The sequence below is a fragment of the Apium graveolens genome, chromosome 11 (assembly GCF_009905375.1).
Source record: "Apium graveolens cultivar Ventura chromosome 11, ASM990537v1, whole genome shotgun sequence".
Lineage (NCBI taxonomy): Eukaryota > Viridiplantae > Streptophyta > Magnoliopsida > Apiales > Apiaceae > Apium > Apium graveolens.
This window is the reverse complement of record NC_133657.1, coordinates 192,145,423-192,160,841: the sequence shown is the minus strand read 5'-3', so window position 1 is coordinate 192,160,841 and position 15,419 is coordinate 192,145,423. Positions and strand designations below refer to the sequence as shown.

Here is a 15,419-nt window from a genome sequence, read left to right as displayed (position 1 = left end):
AAAAAATCAAAGATTCGGATGTTGAAAGTCGAGTTCGTGTCATTAAGTATGAACAGCCCCGAACAACTTGATGATTTTTACATGAAACTGAATGGCATTATATTGACTATTCGGGCTCTTGGAGAAGAAATAGGTGATTATATATGGTGAGAAATTGCTTCGTACAGTTCCTTCAAAATTTTTGAAAAGTGCATTAACAATAGAACAATTTGGATATCTGGAGATGATATCGGTAGAATTGGCTATTGGGTTACCTAATGCATGAAGAATAATTAGAAGGACAGAATGAGAATACTAGGGGGGCAATTATAATTGACAAAGAAGAAATTGTCAAACAGAGAAAATGACGAGGATAAGCGTTTGTGTACGAGAAAAATGGATTAAGCGAACGAATAAATAAAGAACATATGAACAATCATACATGAAAGGTCGTGGAGGACGAGATAAAAGCAGGGTTGGGTGCTATAATTGCAACATTTTTGGCCATTACGTGGAACCTCGACGAACCAGGGAGCATAAACAAGAAGCCACTAGAGGAATTGGAAAATAAAGAGCATGCCCTCCTATTGGTAAAATTAGGAGAAGAAAGACAAAAATATGATGTTACTGAACAAGTAAAGAGTAGTACCAAAACGCATTCCAGATGGTGAAGAAAAACTAGTCGAGTCGAATTTGTGATACTTACAAGTAATCACATGATGATTCAAAAATCAAATTTTAAGGAACTTTTCACTAGACGGGTGAGCTTTGATGTCAAATAATCAAATGTTATGTGGGCTGCCAAAAAATACTCAACCTAAAAGTATTATCCATGGGTGTTCGATGTCAAAAGCCTCTTTAAAAATGTTATATAACCTCAGGTCCCCCTAATAGAGTAATAGCTCGCCCATGTACTTGGGAATTGAATTTGAAAGCAATGTACTCGACTTAGAGGGGCGCATGTAGCACTTATGCCTCAATTTAGCCCTATTTAGGTAAGGCTAATACGGAGGGCTCAAAAGTGCCTCCGCAGGATCGGCCTCAGGGCAGGAAAGAAAGACTAACCAGAAAATCATTTCTAGATAAAGCAATTATAGTGCGAAGAAAGTATTTGAGTTAGTTCATGGGGATCTTTGTGGTCTAATATTTCCAGAAAGACCTGCATGAAATAAATTCTTTTGTCTTTTGATGGAAGACTACAGTCGAATCATGTGGATTTACATGCTTAAGAGCATGGATGAAGCTTTGACTGCATTCAAGAAATTTTGAGCTAAGGTTGAAGATGGATCAAACAAGAAGGTAAAAGTATTCAAAATTGACAGGAGATGGGAGTTCTCGTCAAACGATTTTAAATCTACTATAAGGAAGCAGGAATCATAAGGCATTTCACTGCTCTGTACACGCGTCGGCAAAATGGCTTCGTAAAGTGAAGAAACCTAAATATGGTAGATATAGCGAGGAGTTACATGAAAGAAGGTGCAGGTTCCATCCATGTTGCAGGGCGAATCCGTTAGTCATTCAGTATATCCCGCTCGAGCTTTATTACGACAGACACCATATGAAGCACGGACTGAGAAAAAATCATACGTTGGTCATATACGTGAACTTGGGTTCTTAGCTCATATGAAGGTTTCTAGTATTAAAATAATGGAACTTGACGATCGTAATAAGATAGTAGTGAACCTTAGAAAGGAGTTATGAACCAAAGTGTAGGATTTGTATGGTCCTGAAAGCAAGCTTATATATGTTAGTAGGGATGTAATTTTTACCTAATCTTAATTATGAATAAATGTTATTATATTTATGTATATATTGAAGTTTGGTGAATAAGAAATATATTTGTATGTATAGTGAGCAGGTGTGTATCATGGACGTACTAATCAAATAAAGATATATGATTAATGACTTGAGGCTTAAAATTTTATTTAATTACAAAATTGTCATTAGTTTTTAGTTATGGTTATAAAAAGGTTGTCATTGGATATGACATACATGATATATTGATAAAACTAAGACATGGCAAAAATACTAAAATATGGTAAGAGCATAAACATGGCATGAACAAGATATGGGATTTGAATACTTGAAAACGCTTTTGATTATATTAACTCAACCTAATATACTAGACTTTGTATACTATATTAACTGAAAGTAATCTACTAGTATTTTTGTACAACTTGAGAAAACTTGATATTTTTTTTGAAAATATAGTTGTTATGCACTCATACCAGATGTGTATATTTTCTTCTTTTTAATTTCAAGTGTATTTTGTACTCTCTCCATTTTCCAATATTTAAAAAATGTTTATCCTCTTTCTTTTCTTAAAATACATCATTATCTTTCTTGTACGGGAGTCTTTCTTTTTCTTAGTGCGAGGATACTTTAATCGTTATCTTCAAAAGGCCTTTGAGTGAGATTTCTTTTTTATCGAAAGTTGATTTGTCGTCCAGATAATGTTAATTTACTCTTAGTGGGAATCTACTTTTATCTTCACACCTTTGAGTGGAATGTATGTTGATGTCTCTTTATTTCAAAATTATAACTTAAATAAATATAAATATTAAGTACATGTAAGAGGAAATATTTAAACTCTTTTTACTATTTTATCCCTAATAATTTCGGATTAAAAAGTATATATATAAATTGATTATAACAACAAAACAAAGGTAAAGTAGAACATTTGAAACATTGGGGGTATTTTGGACTTTTTCTCAAATAATCAATAGTAGAAATAACAAGGGAAATTCCGCGCTACTCATCTTTATTGTGATCACCTAAATGTGTTGAACTCCTTTCATTATCGGAATCATCTATATAATTTGCTAATTTAAGTAAGGATTTTTGCACTGGCTTCTGGTTTTTGTTTGGGCATTTAAATTTGGGAAATGAAAGCGGTAACTTCTTTGTTAATAATAAATTATTGTCTTGATGACCATTTGTTGATGATATATTTTGAAATCTTTTGATCTTCTTTAAAATTGTTCCACCACTTGATTTTGAAAGATAAAACAATGCTAAATTGTTGACCTTTAATAAAATTTTAAATTGTGAATAACAAATCCAGGGAATGAAGAATCTTGGACATGACATTAGTAGAGGGGAATATCGGCTTTAATAGTCTGTGGGCTTGAAATTTATTTTGAACAACTTTAAATATTATGAGGCATTTGGAGTAAGAATTTTTCTCAACTGACTCGAAGAAATCCCACCATTGTAGAAATGAAAAAAGACGTTCTTGTAATTTGTTTTTTGGTCTTCAAGTAAAATATCCTTATTTTTCTACTTACAGATAAAAAATGAATTGTGCACTACACCATAGATGGCCAATCGCAATGGTTTAATCGTGCATATTACAAAATTATGTTACCTTAGGTATGCTAATCTTAGCCTACCGCAACGTAGAATTTTTGATGTTACCATAGCCTTTATAACATGTTACTATAGATTCAAAGTGTTATATACGAGTAACATGTAGGAATTTATGTTACAATAGGGTATTAATGGATAAAAAAGTAGTACATTTTACAAACAATTAAATATATATAATTATTTGACATGAAAATTAATCAATTTTTATAATATAATTAAGCAAAAATATTAATATTAGTTAAGATTGATAAATTATTTTTTTTAAATTTTATAAACTGTATTAATTAATAATTGATAGTTTTTTATCAATAAAAAATTTAAACACTATTAAAACTTAAATTTTATTAAAAAGGAAATGAAATTAGCTGGGCTTTCAATCAGGCGAGCTCAAAATTTTCGGAGAGGCGGTAAAATTTCAGACATATCTTATCTCCCTCTCATTCTCTCTCATTCCCCCTCATTCTTTCTTTCTCATTCTCTCTCTCCCAGTGGCTAATTGGACTCGAGCTAGGGTTTCTATCAGTCTAAACATATCTCTCTCTCGCTATCTCTCAGTTTTCAATTGAACAATTATAGATTTGGGATTTCAAAATAAATTATAAGTTGGGGCTTCACTGTAGAAGGATTCAACCGGGTCTTCTTGTTTCTCAACATAATTGGTTTGGGGCTTCACTAATATCGGGTCTTCTTGTTTTATAATCGGTTCTTCTTCTACAATCGGGTGTCTCAATTAGGGTATTTTTCCAAATTGGATATTATAACTAGGGTATTTGTGTGTTATTTTTTATATGTTTATTTGTTTGTAGATGCTTGCGGAGATTGGTGGTCTGTTTCAATGGTAAAAGCGACAGGGTTCCACATCTTCTCCATCGTCTCGTTTCGCCACCGCTTCGCCAATCTTATTGTCTCAACATCGGAATGGTACGTAAAATCGCACAACTCATTACTCTAATTACAAATTACATCTTAATTTTATCTCAATTTTAATTTAATTGTTTAAATGTGTACATAATAATTTGCGTCCGATAGAAAATTAGCAAATCCAATGAGAGAGATCAAGGTTCCGAAGCTCGTTCTCAATATCTCCGCTGCTGAGTGGTGATCGTCTCACCAGAATCTTGAATATATATATATATATATATATATATATATATATATATATATATATATCCATACATTATTGGTATGTAATTATGTGTGTATAGATGTTTGTTGCTAATTATCATTTTGTATATATTTTCAATTGATTCTATATATAGGTGTTGGAGAGAAACCCATGTTTTCTCTAAAGGTAGTTTTTCGTAACTTTTCGGGTTTTTATTTCTGTATATTCTGTTAATCAATTCAATAGATGCATATGTTAGTCTTTATATGTCAGTTTGTTATATTGTAATGGTGTAAGTAAATTCAAGCTAATAGTTTTGGTTGGTAGTACATAATTTAGGATATTAATGTAATCATTTATATGTTTGTAGTTGTGATTAGTGGTTGGGTAAGCAGAGGATTAAAGAAAAGTGTAGTTGCATTCCATTTTAATGTATTTGATAATATATCTTACCTGAATATTGTTAGTCAAAGATTGTAGTATATTGAGAAGCCGGAATTCAGGTTAGTAATTTAAGGGCTGTCTCGGAGTATTTAGGAGATTTGTGCATAATAAAAAGTAAATTCATATCTAAAAATAGAATGCAGGGGAAGCAATTGCATATAATTTGAGAGCTATGTTTGGCCTGGAAGTACCAATAATATCAATTCTGACCGGTGAAGGTGGTTCATACGGTGCTCTTGCCATTGGTTGTAGCAATAAGTTATTTATGCTGGAAAATTCAGCATTCTATATTGCAAGGTGATTTCTAGTTGTCTTTCTCTGTAACTCTTAATTACCTACCTAGAAAAAGTAATTCATGTCCTCTACCTCCCTACTAAATCACCTAGTTGTACTCCACTTGAAATATGGATATAAAGTAAAGCTAAAACTAGAAAGACGTTGTAACTTTGTCAGTTCTGAGAAGGTACCTAGTTGTACAGCTAACGACTCCAGATCAGGAAAGTTTCAGCCTCGCAATTAGCCGACTATCAACTAGAACATTTTAAAATATTAATCTTGTCTGGTTTGGTACTAAATTATAATGCAGGAGTTTAGTTTTTGGTCAATGAGCAGGTGCTCCTGCCCCATAAAAAACTAAACTCAAATAAATGAATGTGCAAACACGAAGTTATATAAACCAGCTATATTCCTGCTCCCCATAACCCCTCTTATATTAACCAGCTATTTGTTATCAACATTCATCAAATCATAAGCCTTGATTTTTATACAAGAGAGTAAATGGAAATGGCTAATTCCATTAGCATTCTCATGCTTGTAACTTTTCTAACATTTGCACCACTCTACTTCTCTTGCAAAACTAATACAGGTTATCTATACCCTCAGTTTTATTATCGTTCTTTCCCACAGGCGGTCCAGATAGTCAAGTCTATCGTTTCCAATGCTGTTACAAAAGATACTCGTATGGCTGCTTCCCTGCTCCGCCTCCATTTCCATGACTGCTTTGTCAAGGTTTAAATCAACCAAGGTTAAAGTAACTGGCTGATCTTCTATTAAGAGTGCATGTCTAATGTCTAATTAATTCATTGTTTCACCATGCAGGGATGTGATGCATCAATACTCTTAGACAGCAGCAGTAGTATAATCAATGAAAAAGGTTCTAACCCTAACCGAAACTCTGTATGTGGTTTTGATGTTATCGACCAGATAAAATCAACACTCGAGAGAGAGTGCCCTCAGACAGTCTCTTGTGCTGATATCATGGCTCTGGATGCTAGGGACTCTACGGTTTTGGTAAATTTAAACATTTTGCATGCAATTTCTTTTGCTACAAATGAAATAGTTCATGTCATTATTACCATAAATTGTTCGATTTATACATCATATATATAAATGCACCGGACTTACCTCTCTAGTATGACAAGTGAACTGAATAGTACTATAACCTTACATGAAAAACATAAAACTGATCATTTCATATTTTGTATGTAGACTGGGGGACCTAGCTGGGAGGTTTTATTAGGAAGAAGAGACTCGAGAGGTGCGCGCTTGAGTGGCTCTAACTACAATATTCCTGCTCCAAACAACACTTTCCAGACAATACTGACCAAATTTAAGCTACAAGGACTTGATATAGTTGACCTTGTGGCACTATCTGGTAAGTTTTACTGATTTTTGTTGAAGCATTCGGGACTATTGACTATACTATAATATATAATTTTAGAATTTCTTAGTGCATAAATTGTGAAGAAATTGTGAAGAAAAAAGGGCTATTTATTTTTTTAGAAGAACTAAAATTTCATAGGTTTCAAGGTTGCCGAGTATATAGTTGTCCAGAAATTAATTTACATATACCACTAACTAAATCAATATAGTAGATGCTTCTTATGATTATGTATTTAAAGAGTGGTCCATATAGACTAATGCATATTTTAGTAAAATGTAAAATGAAAATATTTCTTGTTAAATTTTGTGACAGTTGTGGTTTTACCAAAGGCTATTTATTTGGTTTCCGAAATTTTTACATTATGTGTTACTTGTAGTGGAAAAGCTGCTTATAGAATGATGAAGCAGATGGCTGGGAATCCAACCAAATGGGAAGGGAGAAGAGTCCTTTTCATTCACACTGGTAGACTCCCATGTACTTGCATGGCAAGGTCAGGAAAGCTTGATCCATTAATCGGAAGAGATGATGAAATAAGGAGATGCATACTGATTCTTTCAAGGAGAACAAAGAATAATCATGTTCTTAAATACCGTAATTGGAGCTAAATAACGTGGAGATGCATACAGATTCTTTGTTTGGTTGTTTGAATTGTTTATTTTGTTGACTTGTATGAAAAACAGGTTTATGGCATGTTCAATTTACAAACAAATCATGTCAAATTTTTTTGAGAAATATGTTACATTAGGTACTTCAATATTACAAACAAATTAGTATAATATAACACAAATTATTATAAAACGGTTACAGTAGGGAAAAAATGTTACAATGATTTGGTGACCCATATGTGGGGCACATAGTGGCCTTACATGTGGGGCCCATTTTTTTTGCAAATTCTAAGTGCAAAGGTAACATGTATAATGTGATACTATAGACATACTTGGATGTTACCTTTGAAGCTTATTGTAACATAAAATTCAAGGTTGCATCAGGGTAAAAGAATGTTATCTTAGGGCCAAAGGTAACTCGAAAAAAAGAAACTTAATTTTTATGTTACCTTAGGCCTTTTTCTAACTGTGGTAACACTTTTTTGGGCCTGTTGTAACATTTTTTTGGTGTTGCTGTAGGCCATTTATGGTGTAGTGGTATCATGGCTGTTGGTAATCCCAGTAGGAAAATATGGAATGAAGGTTTAACTGTCTTTTGAACTTGTAGGAAATTATTTGGGAAGGTCGAGTTTTTAGCCCCACTGTATTGGGTGAATGACTTGTTATATTTGATATATTACATTCGAGGGGGTTGAGTGTCCCATATCCTGGTCATTGTAAAATTATTTGAAGGTAACTGATTATGTGTGCAAAAGAATGACTTGATAGTAGTCCCTAGTTTTGTATAGATCCCAAGGTTTAAACATTCATCCTTAAGTAAAAACATCTGATATAGCCAAAAAAACATCATCATTGTTAAACCATATTCTATTGATATGCCCTCCTAATGGTTTCTTTTGGAAAAACTTTCAGAATTTGATTTGAAGAAGTTTGATTGGCTTATGAACAATTTCTTGTAATGAATTTTTGGCAGATGACCTTCAAGCTTTGATAGAGGTTTTTGTGGAACTAATAGTGTTGGGTTTTTGAAATAGACCTACTGTTTAGTCTAGATAGAAGTATTCGTGGGTTGACTCGATAAAGTATTTTGATGGACAACTTGAATAAAATTTTCTGAAGAGGTTAGAGATGATGTTAAGTGATTTTTGATATTGAGACCATGGGATTTAATGGTTTGAAGAGCTATAAATAAATTATTATCATCTTCATATTCAATTACCTTATCGATCGAAGATATGATAGGCTTTCCTCATGAAGTACTTGCTTTGCTTTATTGTTGAGTGTTCTTGAGCGGATCTGAAAAGATTGGGTTTTACTCCAACCTCTTCCTTTTCGAGGCCTTAATCTATCAGTTTTGCAAAAAGCACGAGTAAGGAAATCAGGAATACGGTTCATATCTCCATAAATATGTTTAATGTCAAAATAAAAATTATTTAATACTCCCTATGTCCAATTAATTTCTCTACACTTTTCTTTTTGATACGTCCCTCTCAATTTTCTACGTTCCAAAAATAGCAAAGTTTTATAATATAAATATTAACTACATCCACTCACATCCACTATTTTATTCCACTACACTCACTACATACATTAAGAATTGATCTCTCCCACAACTTTACCCACTTTCCTTACTTTTTCTCAGAAAATTATATTTTTTCTTAGTCTTCGTGCCGAACACTCCATGTAGAGAATTTGTTTTCCATAATGCAAACATATGTTATGGTATAATATTTTGCACATCTTTTTGTAAAACCCCTTTTGGATAAGGCGGTTTTTTGTTTAATAAATCACTCTAAAATGTTGTGATGTAGAAAATAATTGAAAGTATTTCCTTTTTTCATTATAGAATAATTTCTTAGACAATCTTCCCAGCATGCATATTTAAATCGGAGTATTTTTTGTTTACCATTGACTACATGTTTCAGTTTAACACTTTATTCTAACTTAGATGTATGTCTCAAAATTTTAGATGCATTACGATCAGTATGGTGTAGACAACGGATATCCAAAAACTGAACTTTGACTTGCCATAAATGTCTTTTCGTATAGAAAACAAAATATGATTGATCTATATTATGAAAAAGATTTTGATAAAATAAAATACCCACAAAAGAAGTACCAATTGAATGAACTTGTACTTTGAGCAATATTGCAGAAAAGAGATCAATGATCTCGAATCAAATGAGATCATATCAAAATCTAGATCACGTGGTCTTTTACAGCTTTTTATGTCAATATAAACTCTGAAATTTAGAGAGGCTCCCCACGACTAGTTATCAATTATAAGCCTCTACATAAAGCTCTAAAATGGGTAAGGTACCATATGGCTAATAAAAAATATCATTTACAATAGCTAAGTTCTTCAATAATTTTTTCTAAATTTGATTTAAAATCAGGATTTTGGTAAATTCAAATCCATCCAAAAGATAGATATAATATGTTTCTGGTATCATTTGGACAGTATGAATGAAATATCCTTCCATTTGGAATCAAAACTGCCCCTAGAGAATTTCAAAGAATCATGAATGACATATTTAATGACTACTCTACCTTATGTATAGTATACATCGACAATGTGCTAGTTTTTTGAGAATCTATTGAATAACATTTAAAGCACCTTTAATTTTTTTTCCATGTATTTTTAAGAAAAATGTTTTAGTCATATTACAATCGAAAATTTCACTCTTTCAAACTAATGTAAGATTTCTTGGTCACAACATCTCATAGGGAATCGTTGCACCCATTGAAAGAGCTCTAACTTTTGCCACAAAATTTCCTAATAAAATCATCAATAATACCCAAATCTCGACGTTTTCAGGAAGTCTCAATTATGTCTTAGACTTCTATTCCAATATTAATAGGATAGTCAAACCTTTACATGACCGTCTTAAAGTTAATCATGTGTTTTGGTCATATGAACATACCAAACTAGTCCAACAAACCAAAGCATAAGTTTTATAAATCCCTTGTCTACACCTTGTCGATCCTAATGCATCTAAAATTTTGAAACATATGCATCTGAGTTAGGATATAGAATTATAATGAAATATATAGTCAATGTTAAAAAACAAACATCGGTTTACATATGCACGCTTGATGATTGTTAAAGGAATTATTCTACTATTAAAAAGGAAATGCTTTCAATTTTTTATGCATTATAAAATCTCAGAGTGATTTATTAAACCAAAAAAATTCTTGATAGTCGATTGTAAGTCTGTAAAAGAGGTTTTACAAAAAGATGTTCAAAATATTACATCATAACAAATTTTTGCCATGTGTCAAACATTATTAAGCAATTCTTATTTTGACATTGAACATATTAAAGGAGATATGAACTAAGTTCCTGATTTTCTTAGTCGTGATTTCTGCAAAAGCAGATAGATTAATGCCTCGAAAAGGAAGGGGTGGGGGTAAAGCCCCAACCTTTCTAGATATGTTCCATAACAATCAATAACAAATCAAAGCAAGTACTTTATGAGGAAAGCCTATCATATCTTCGATCCATAAGGTAATTGAATATGAGTATGATAATAATTTATTTATAGCTCTTCAAACCATTAAATCTCATTGTCTCAATATCAGAACTCCTTCAACAACATCTCAAATCTCTTCTGAAAAATCAATTCAACGTTTCCATCAAAATACTTCATCCAAGTCAATCCACTAATACTGCTATACAGACTAAATAGTAGGTCCATTTTCAAAACCCAACCCTGTTAGTTTTACAAAAACCTCTGTTAAAGCTTGAAGTTCATCTTCCAAAATTCAAAACCCAAAAGTATTAATAAGCCAATCAAACTTTTCCAAATCAAATTTTGAGAATTTTACCATAAGAAACCATCAAAAGGTCATATCAATATAGAATATGGATTTAACAATATGATGCTTTTTTGGTTGTTTTTTCCAAATGATGGATATTAAACCTTGGGATTTATACAAAATTAGTGACTACTACCAAGTCATTCTTTGCATACATAATCAATTACCTTCAGACATTTTTACAATGTCCAGTATAGGGAACACTCAAACTTTTTTTATACAACATGTCAAATACAAAAGTTATTCACCCAAGTTAGTATGGCCAAAAACTTCACATTCCCAAATCTTTTGATACAAATTTCAAAAAAGTTAAACCATTGTTCCATATTTTCCTACTTAGATACAATTCATTTTTATCCAAAATCAAAAAAATAGTTATTCGGATCTATTTTACAATACCATATACATTCATACACACACTCACACCATCAATTTAATTAAGGAGGTGTTAAATATGAGGTTTGAATATAATTTCTACACATTCATACTCACACTCACAAGTAACTTGAGACCTCTAGTAGTCTTGAACCTACAATCTTCCAAATCTTCCAAATTAACTTATTCTTCCACTGTAGGTGAATAAAGGAAAAATATTCAGCACTCTCTTCCTTGCTGGTCTCACCGAAGGAGGGGCTAAAATCTATTCCAGTAACTTAGAACAGACAATTCTTTGATCTCCACAATAGCAATCAATTCCTCAACTTTTTTATGGTATATTAAACCTTTTTCCATACAAAACCTAACAAGTTCATTATAACCATTAAATTAACTAGTAGGAAAAGAAAATGAATATATACCAAAATATGGTAATAGGTAGTCACTAGCGAGAGAGTAATATTCAGATTTACCCTATATTACATTATTAAAATTAAAATAATATATTTTTTGGTGATGTGTGGATATATACTTAAACTTTGATAGTTAATATTTTAGCACATGGACCTAACATTTTGGAAAAAAATATTTGTTTAAATACATCTTAAAAACTCTAAAATAACTTTTTTTTATTATTTAATGTAAATATAATATTTTTAAATTAAGCTAAATTTTTAAGGGGCCTATTTATCTTAAAAGAATATTACATTATAAACACCTGTGTTTATTTTGTACGGTTTCAACTTAATAATTAAATTAATAAATATGCTATTGGATAGCTTAAAACTTAACAATTCATTCTCTATTGTCAAACTTCGTAAGGCTCACGCTCAAAATATTTTAAAACATGTACTCAATTCTAAGGCTATATATAAGCCATATTAGTAAAAAAAATAAGAGAAATGATAGAGTTCCGAAAAACTCAATTCCAAGGGAGTTCTGAAAAACTTGTCCCAAAATTTATCTCATATTACACACAACAAGAGTTTATTGGTATGATTGGTTGTAATTTTTATAAAATGATGGGTGCATGATGCATACATATTGCTCAAAAATATAATTTTCCACATGTTATTTGGAACAAATTTTGATACAAAATTTTAGTACCACTAAGATCACTCAAAAAACAAAAATTCCATTAAAATACCTGCATAAGAAAGGGTTGTAATATGTTAGTAATTAATGTGTAAATGCAACTAAGGTAGGAGTATTGTACAGTGTAAAATATGGGGAGAAGTTCAATACAAATATTTAAATTTATCACAAAAAAAGTTTTAGATAGAAATTTTTAAAAACAGCTTCAAAGGATGCTATATTTTTTCCCAAGAAAGAAAAGATAAAGAAATTGTGCATATTATTCTCCTTTTTGTTAATTAGGAAATATACATATTCTTAAATATATAAGCTTTTAAAATAAATTTCTTAGAATGGCCAACTTAAGTGTTAAATATAGGACAAATGCCACACGAGTTATGGTTAGGATTTTCAAATAATCCAACATAGCCATTACTCATAATAAAATTAAGAATAAAACCCTAACTTATGCACCTCTTCTAAAGGACGCGTCTCCCTAAATTAAACCCTAGCTCTATTCACTCCAAGTGTGCTATATATAAGTCATCTAATATGAGTCATATTACACATATTGGAGTCACTTGGCACCTTATAAGAGTCACTTGCCATCATATATTGATATAATTAACATGTTAACATCATGTACATGCAATTAGAAATCATTTTACCACGTCGCCACATTCAAACAAGTCAATTTTGGTACACATTTTGGTTCTAATTAACATGTAAGTCACTTTTCACCATATTATAGTCATTTTGCAGCCTATAAGAGTCACTTTCCACCTTATATACAACAATTGACATGTTGACATCATATACATCCAATTTGACATCGTTTTACCACCTATTAATGTCACTTTCATACAAGTTAATTTTGTTCCATATTTTGGCTCTAATCAACCATGTAACTCACTTTTCACCATATTAGAGTCAATTTGCACTCTATAAGAGTCACTTTGCATCCTATAAGAGTCATTTGCCACCATATATTGATACAATTAACATGTTAACATCATGTACATGCAATTTGACATCCTTTAACCACCTCTTGGTACCCCTTTTTTACAAGTCAATTTTGGTCCATATTTTGGTCCTAATTAACATGTTAGTCTCTTTTCAGCATATTATAGTCATTTTGCACCCTATAAGAGTCAGTGTCCGCCATATATAAAACAATTGACATGTTGACATCATATACATCCAATTTGACATCGTTTTACCACCTAGTAATGCCACTTTCATACAAGTTAATTTTGTTCCACATTTTGGCTCTAATCAACCATGTAAGTCATTTTTCACCATATTAGAGTCACTTTGCACCCTATAAGAGTCACTTGCCACCATATATTGATATAATTAACATGTTAACATCATGTACATGTAATTTGACATCCTTTAACCACCTCTTGGTACCCCATTCTTACAAGTCATTTTTGGGCCACATTTTGGCTCTAATTAAACATGTAAGTGACTTCTCACAATATTAGAGTCACTTTGCACCTTATAAGAGTCATATTCCATCATATATTGGTATAATTAATATGTTAACATCCTGTACATGCAATTAGAAATCATTTTACCACGTCGCCACATTCATACAAGTCAATTTTGGTACACATTTTGGTTCTAATTAACATGTAAGTCACTTTTCACCATATTATAGTCATTTTAAAGCCTATAAGAGTCACTTTCCACCATATATACAATAATTGACATGTTGACATCATATACATCCAATTTGACATCGTTTTAACACCTATTAATGTCACTTTCATACAAGTTAATTTTGTTCCATATTTTGGCTCTAATCAACCATGTAACTCACTTTTCACCATATTAGAGTCAATTTGCACTCTATAAGAGTCACTTTGCACCCTATAAGAGTCATTTGCCACCATATATTGATACAATTAACATGTTAACATCATGTACATGCAATTTGACATCCTTTAACCACCTCTTGGTACCCCTTTCATACAAGTCAATTTTGGTCCATATTTTGGTCCTAATTAACATGTTAGTCTCTTTTCAGCATATTATAGTAATTTTGCACCCTATAAGAGTCAGTGTCCGCCATATATAAAACACATATATAAAACAATTGACATGTTGACATCATATACATCCAATTTGACATCGTTTTACCACCTATTAATGCCACTTTCATACAAGTTAATTTTGTTCCACATTTTGGCTCTAATCAACCATGTAAGTCACTTTTCACCATATTAGAGTCACTTTGCACCCTATAAGAGTCACTTGCCACCATATATTGATATAATTAACATGTTAATATCATGTACATGTAATTTGACATCCTTTAACCACCTCTTGGTACCCCATTATTACAAGTCATTTTTGGGCCACATTTTGGCTCTAATCAAACATGTAAGTGACTTCTCACAATATTAGAGTCACTTTGCACCTTATAAGAGTCATATTCCATCATATATTGGTACAATTAACATGTTAACATCCTGTACATGCAATTATAAATTCTTTTACCACCTCTTAGTGTTACATTAATACAAGTCAATTTCGTCCATATTTTGGTTCTAATTAACCATGTAAGTCACTTTTCACCATATTAGAGTCATTTTGCACCCTATATGAGTCACTTTCCACCATATATTTATACAATTAACATGTTAACATCATATACATCCAATTTGACATCTTTTTACCAGCTTTTAGTTCCACTTTTCATACAGGTCAATTTTGTTCCACATTTTGGTTTTAATCAACCATGTAAGTCACTTTTCACCATATTAGAGTCACTTTGCACCTTATAAAAGTCACTTTTCACCATATATATAACAATTAAATGTTAACATCATATACATCCAATTTGACATCCTTTTACCACCTATTAATGCCACTTTAATACAAGTTAATTTTATTCCACATTTTGGCTCTAATCAACCGTGAAAGTCACTTTTCACCATATTAATGTCACTTTGCACCCTATAATAGTCACTTGGAGTGA

The 15,419-nt window shown here is 31.6% G+C and overlaps 1 protein-coding gene across 1 annotated transcript; it reads left to right on the top strand.

The window, feature by feature from the left end:
• The first annotated feature begins 5,680 nt into the window (after positions 1 to 5,680).
• LOC141696332 (peroxidase 72-like) lies at positions 5,681 to 8,194 on the top strand. Its single transcript, XM_074500487.1, has 6 exons — positions 5,681 to 5,905; positions 5,996 to 6,187; positions 6,386 to 6,551; positions 6,873 to 7,022; positions 7,685 to 7,747; positions 8,139 to 8,194. Exons 1-6 carry the CDS (start codon positions 5,681 to 5,683, stop codon positions 8,192 to 8,194), a joined length of 852 nt encoding a protein of 283 aa, XP_074356588.1.
• Positions 8,195 to 15,419: the final 7,225 nt, after the last annotated feature.

Coding starts and splice junctions, on each gene's coding strand:
- LOC141696332 (XM_074500487.1), top strand. CDS start 5,681: ATGGCTAATTCCATTAGCATTCTCATGCTTGTAACTTTTCTAACATTT. Junction 7,023..7,684: donor AGTCCTTTTCATTCACACTG/GTAGACTCCCAT, acceptor GTGTTGCTGTAG/GCCATTTATGGTGTAGTGGT. Junction 7,748..8,138: donor TAGGAAAATATGGAATGAAG/GTTTAACTGTCT, acceptor AATTTTTGGCAG/ATGACCTTCAAGCTTTGATA.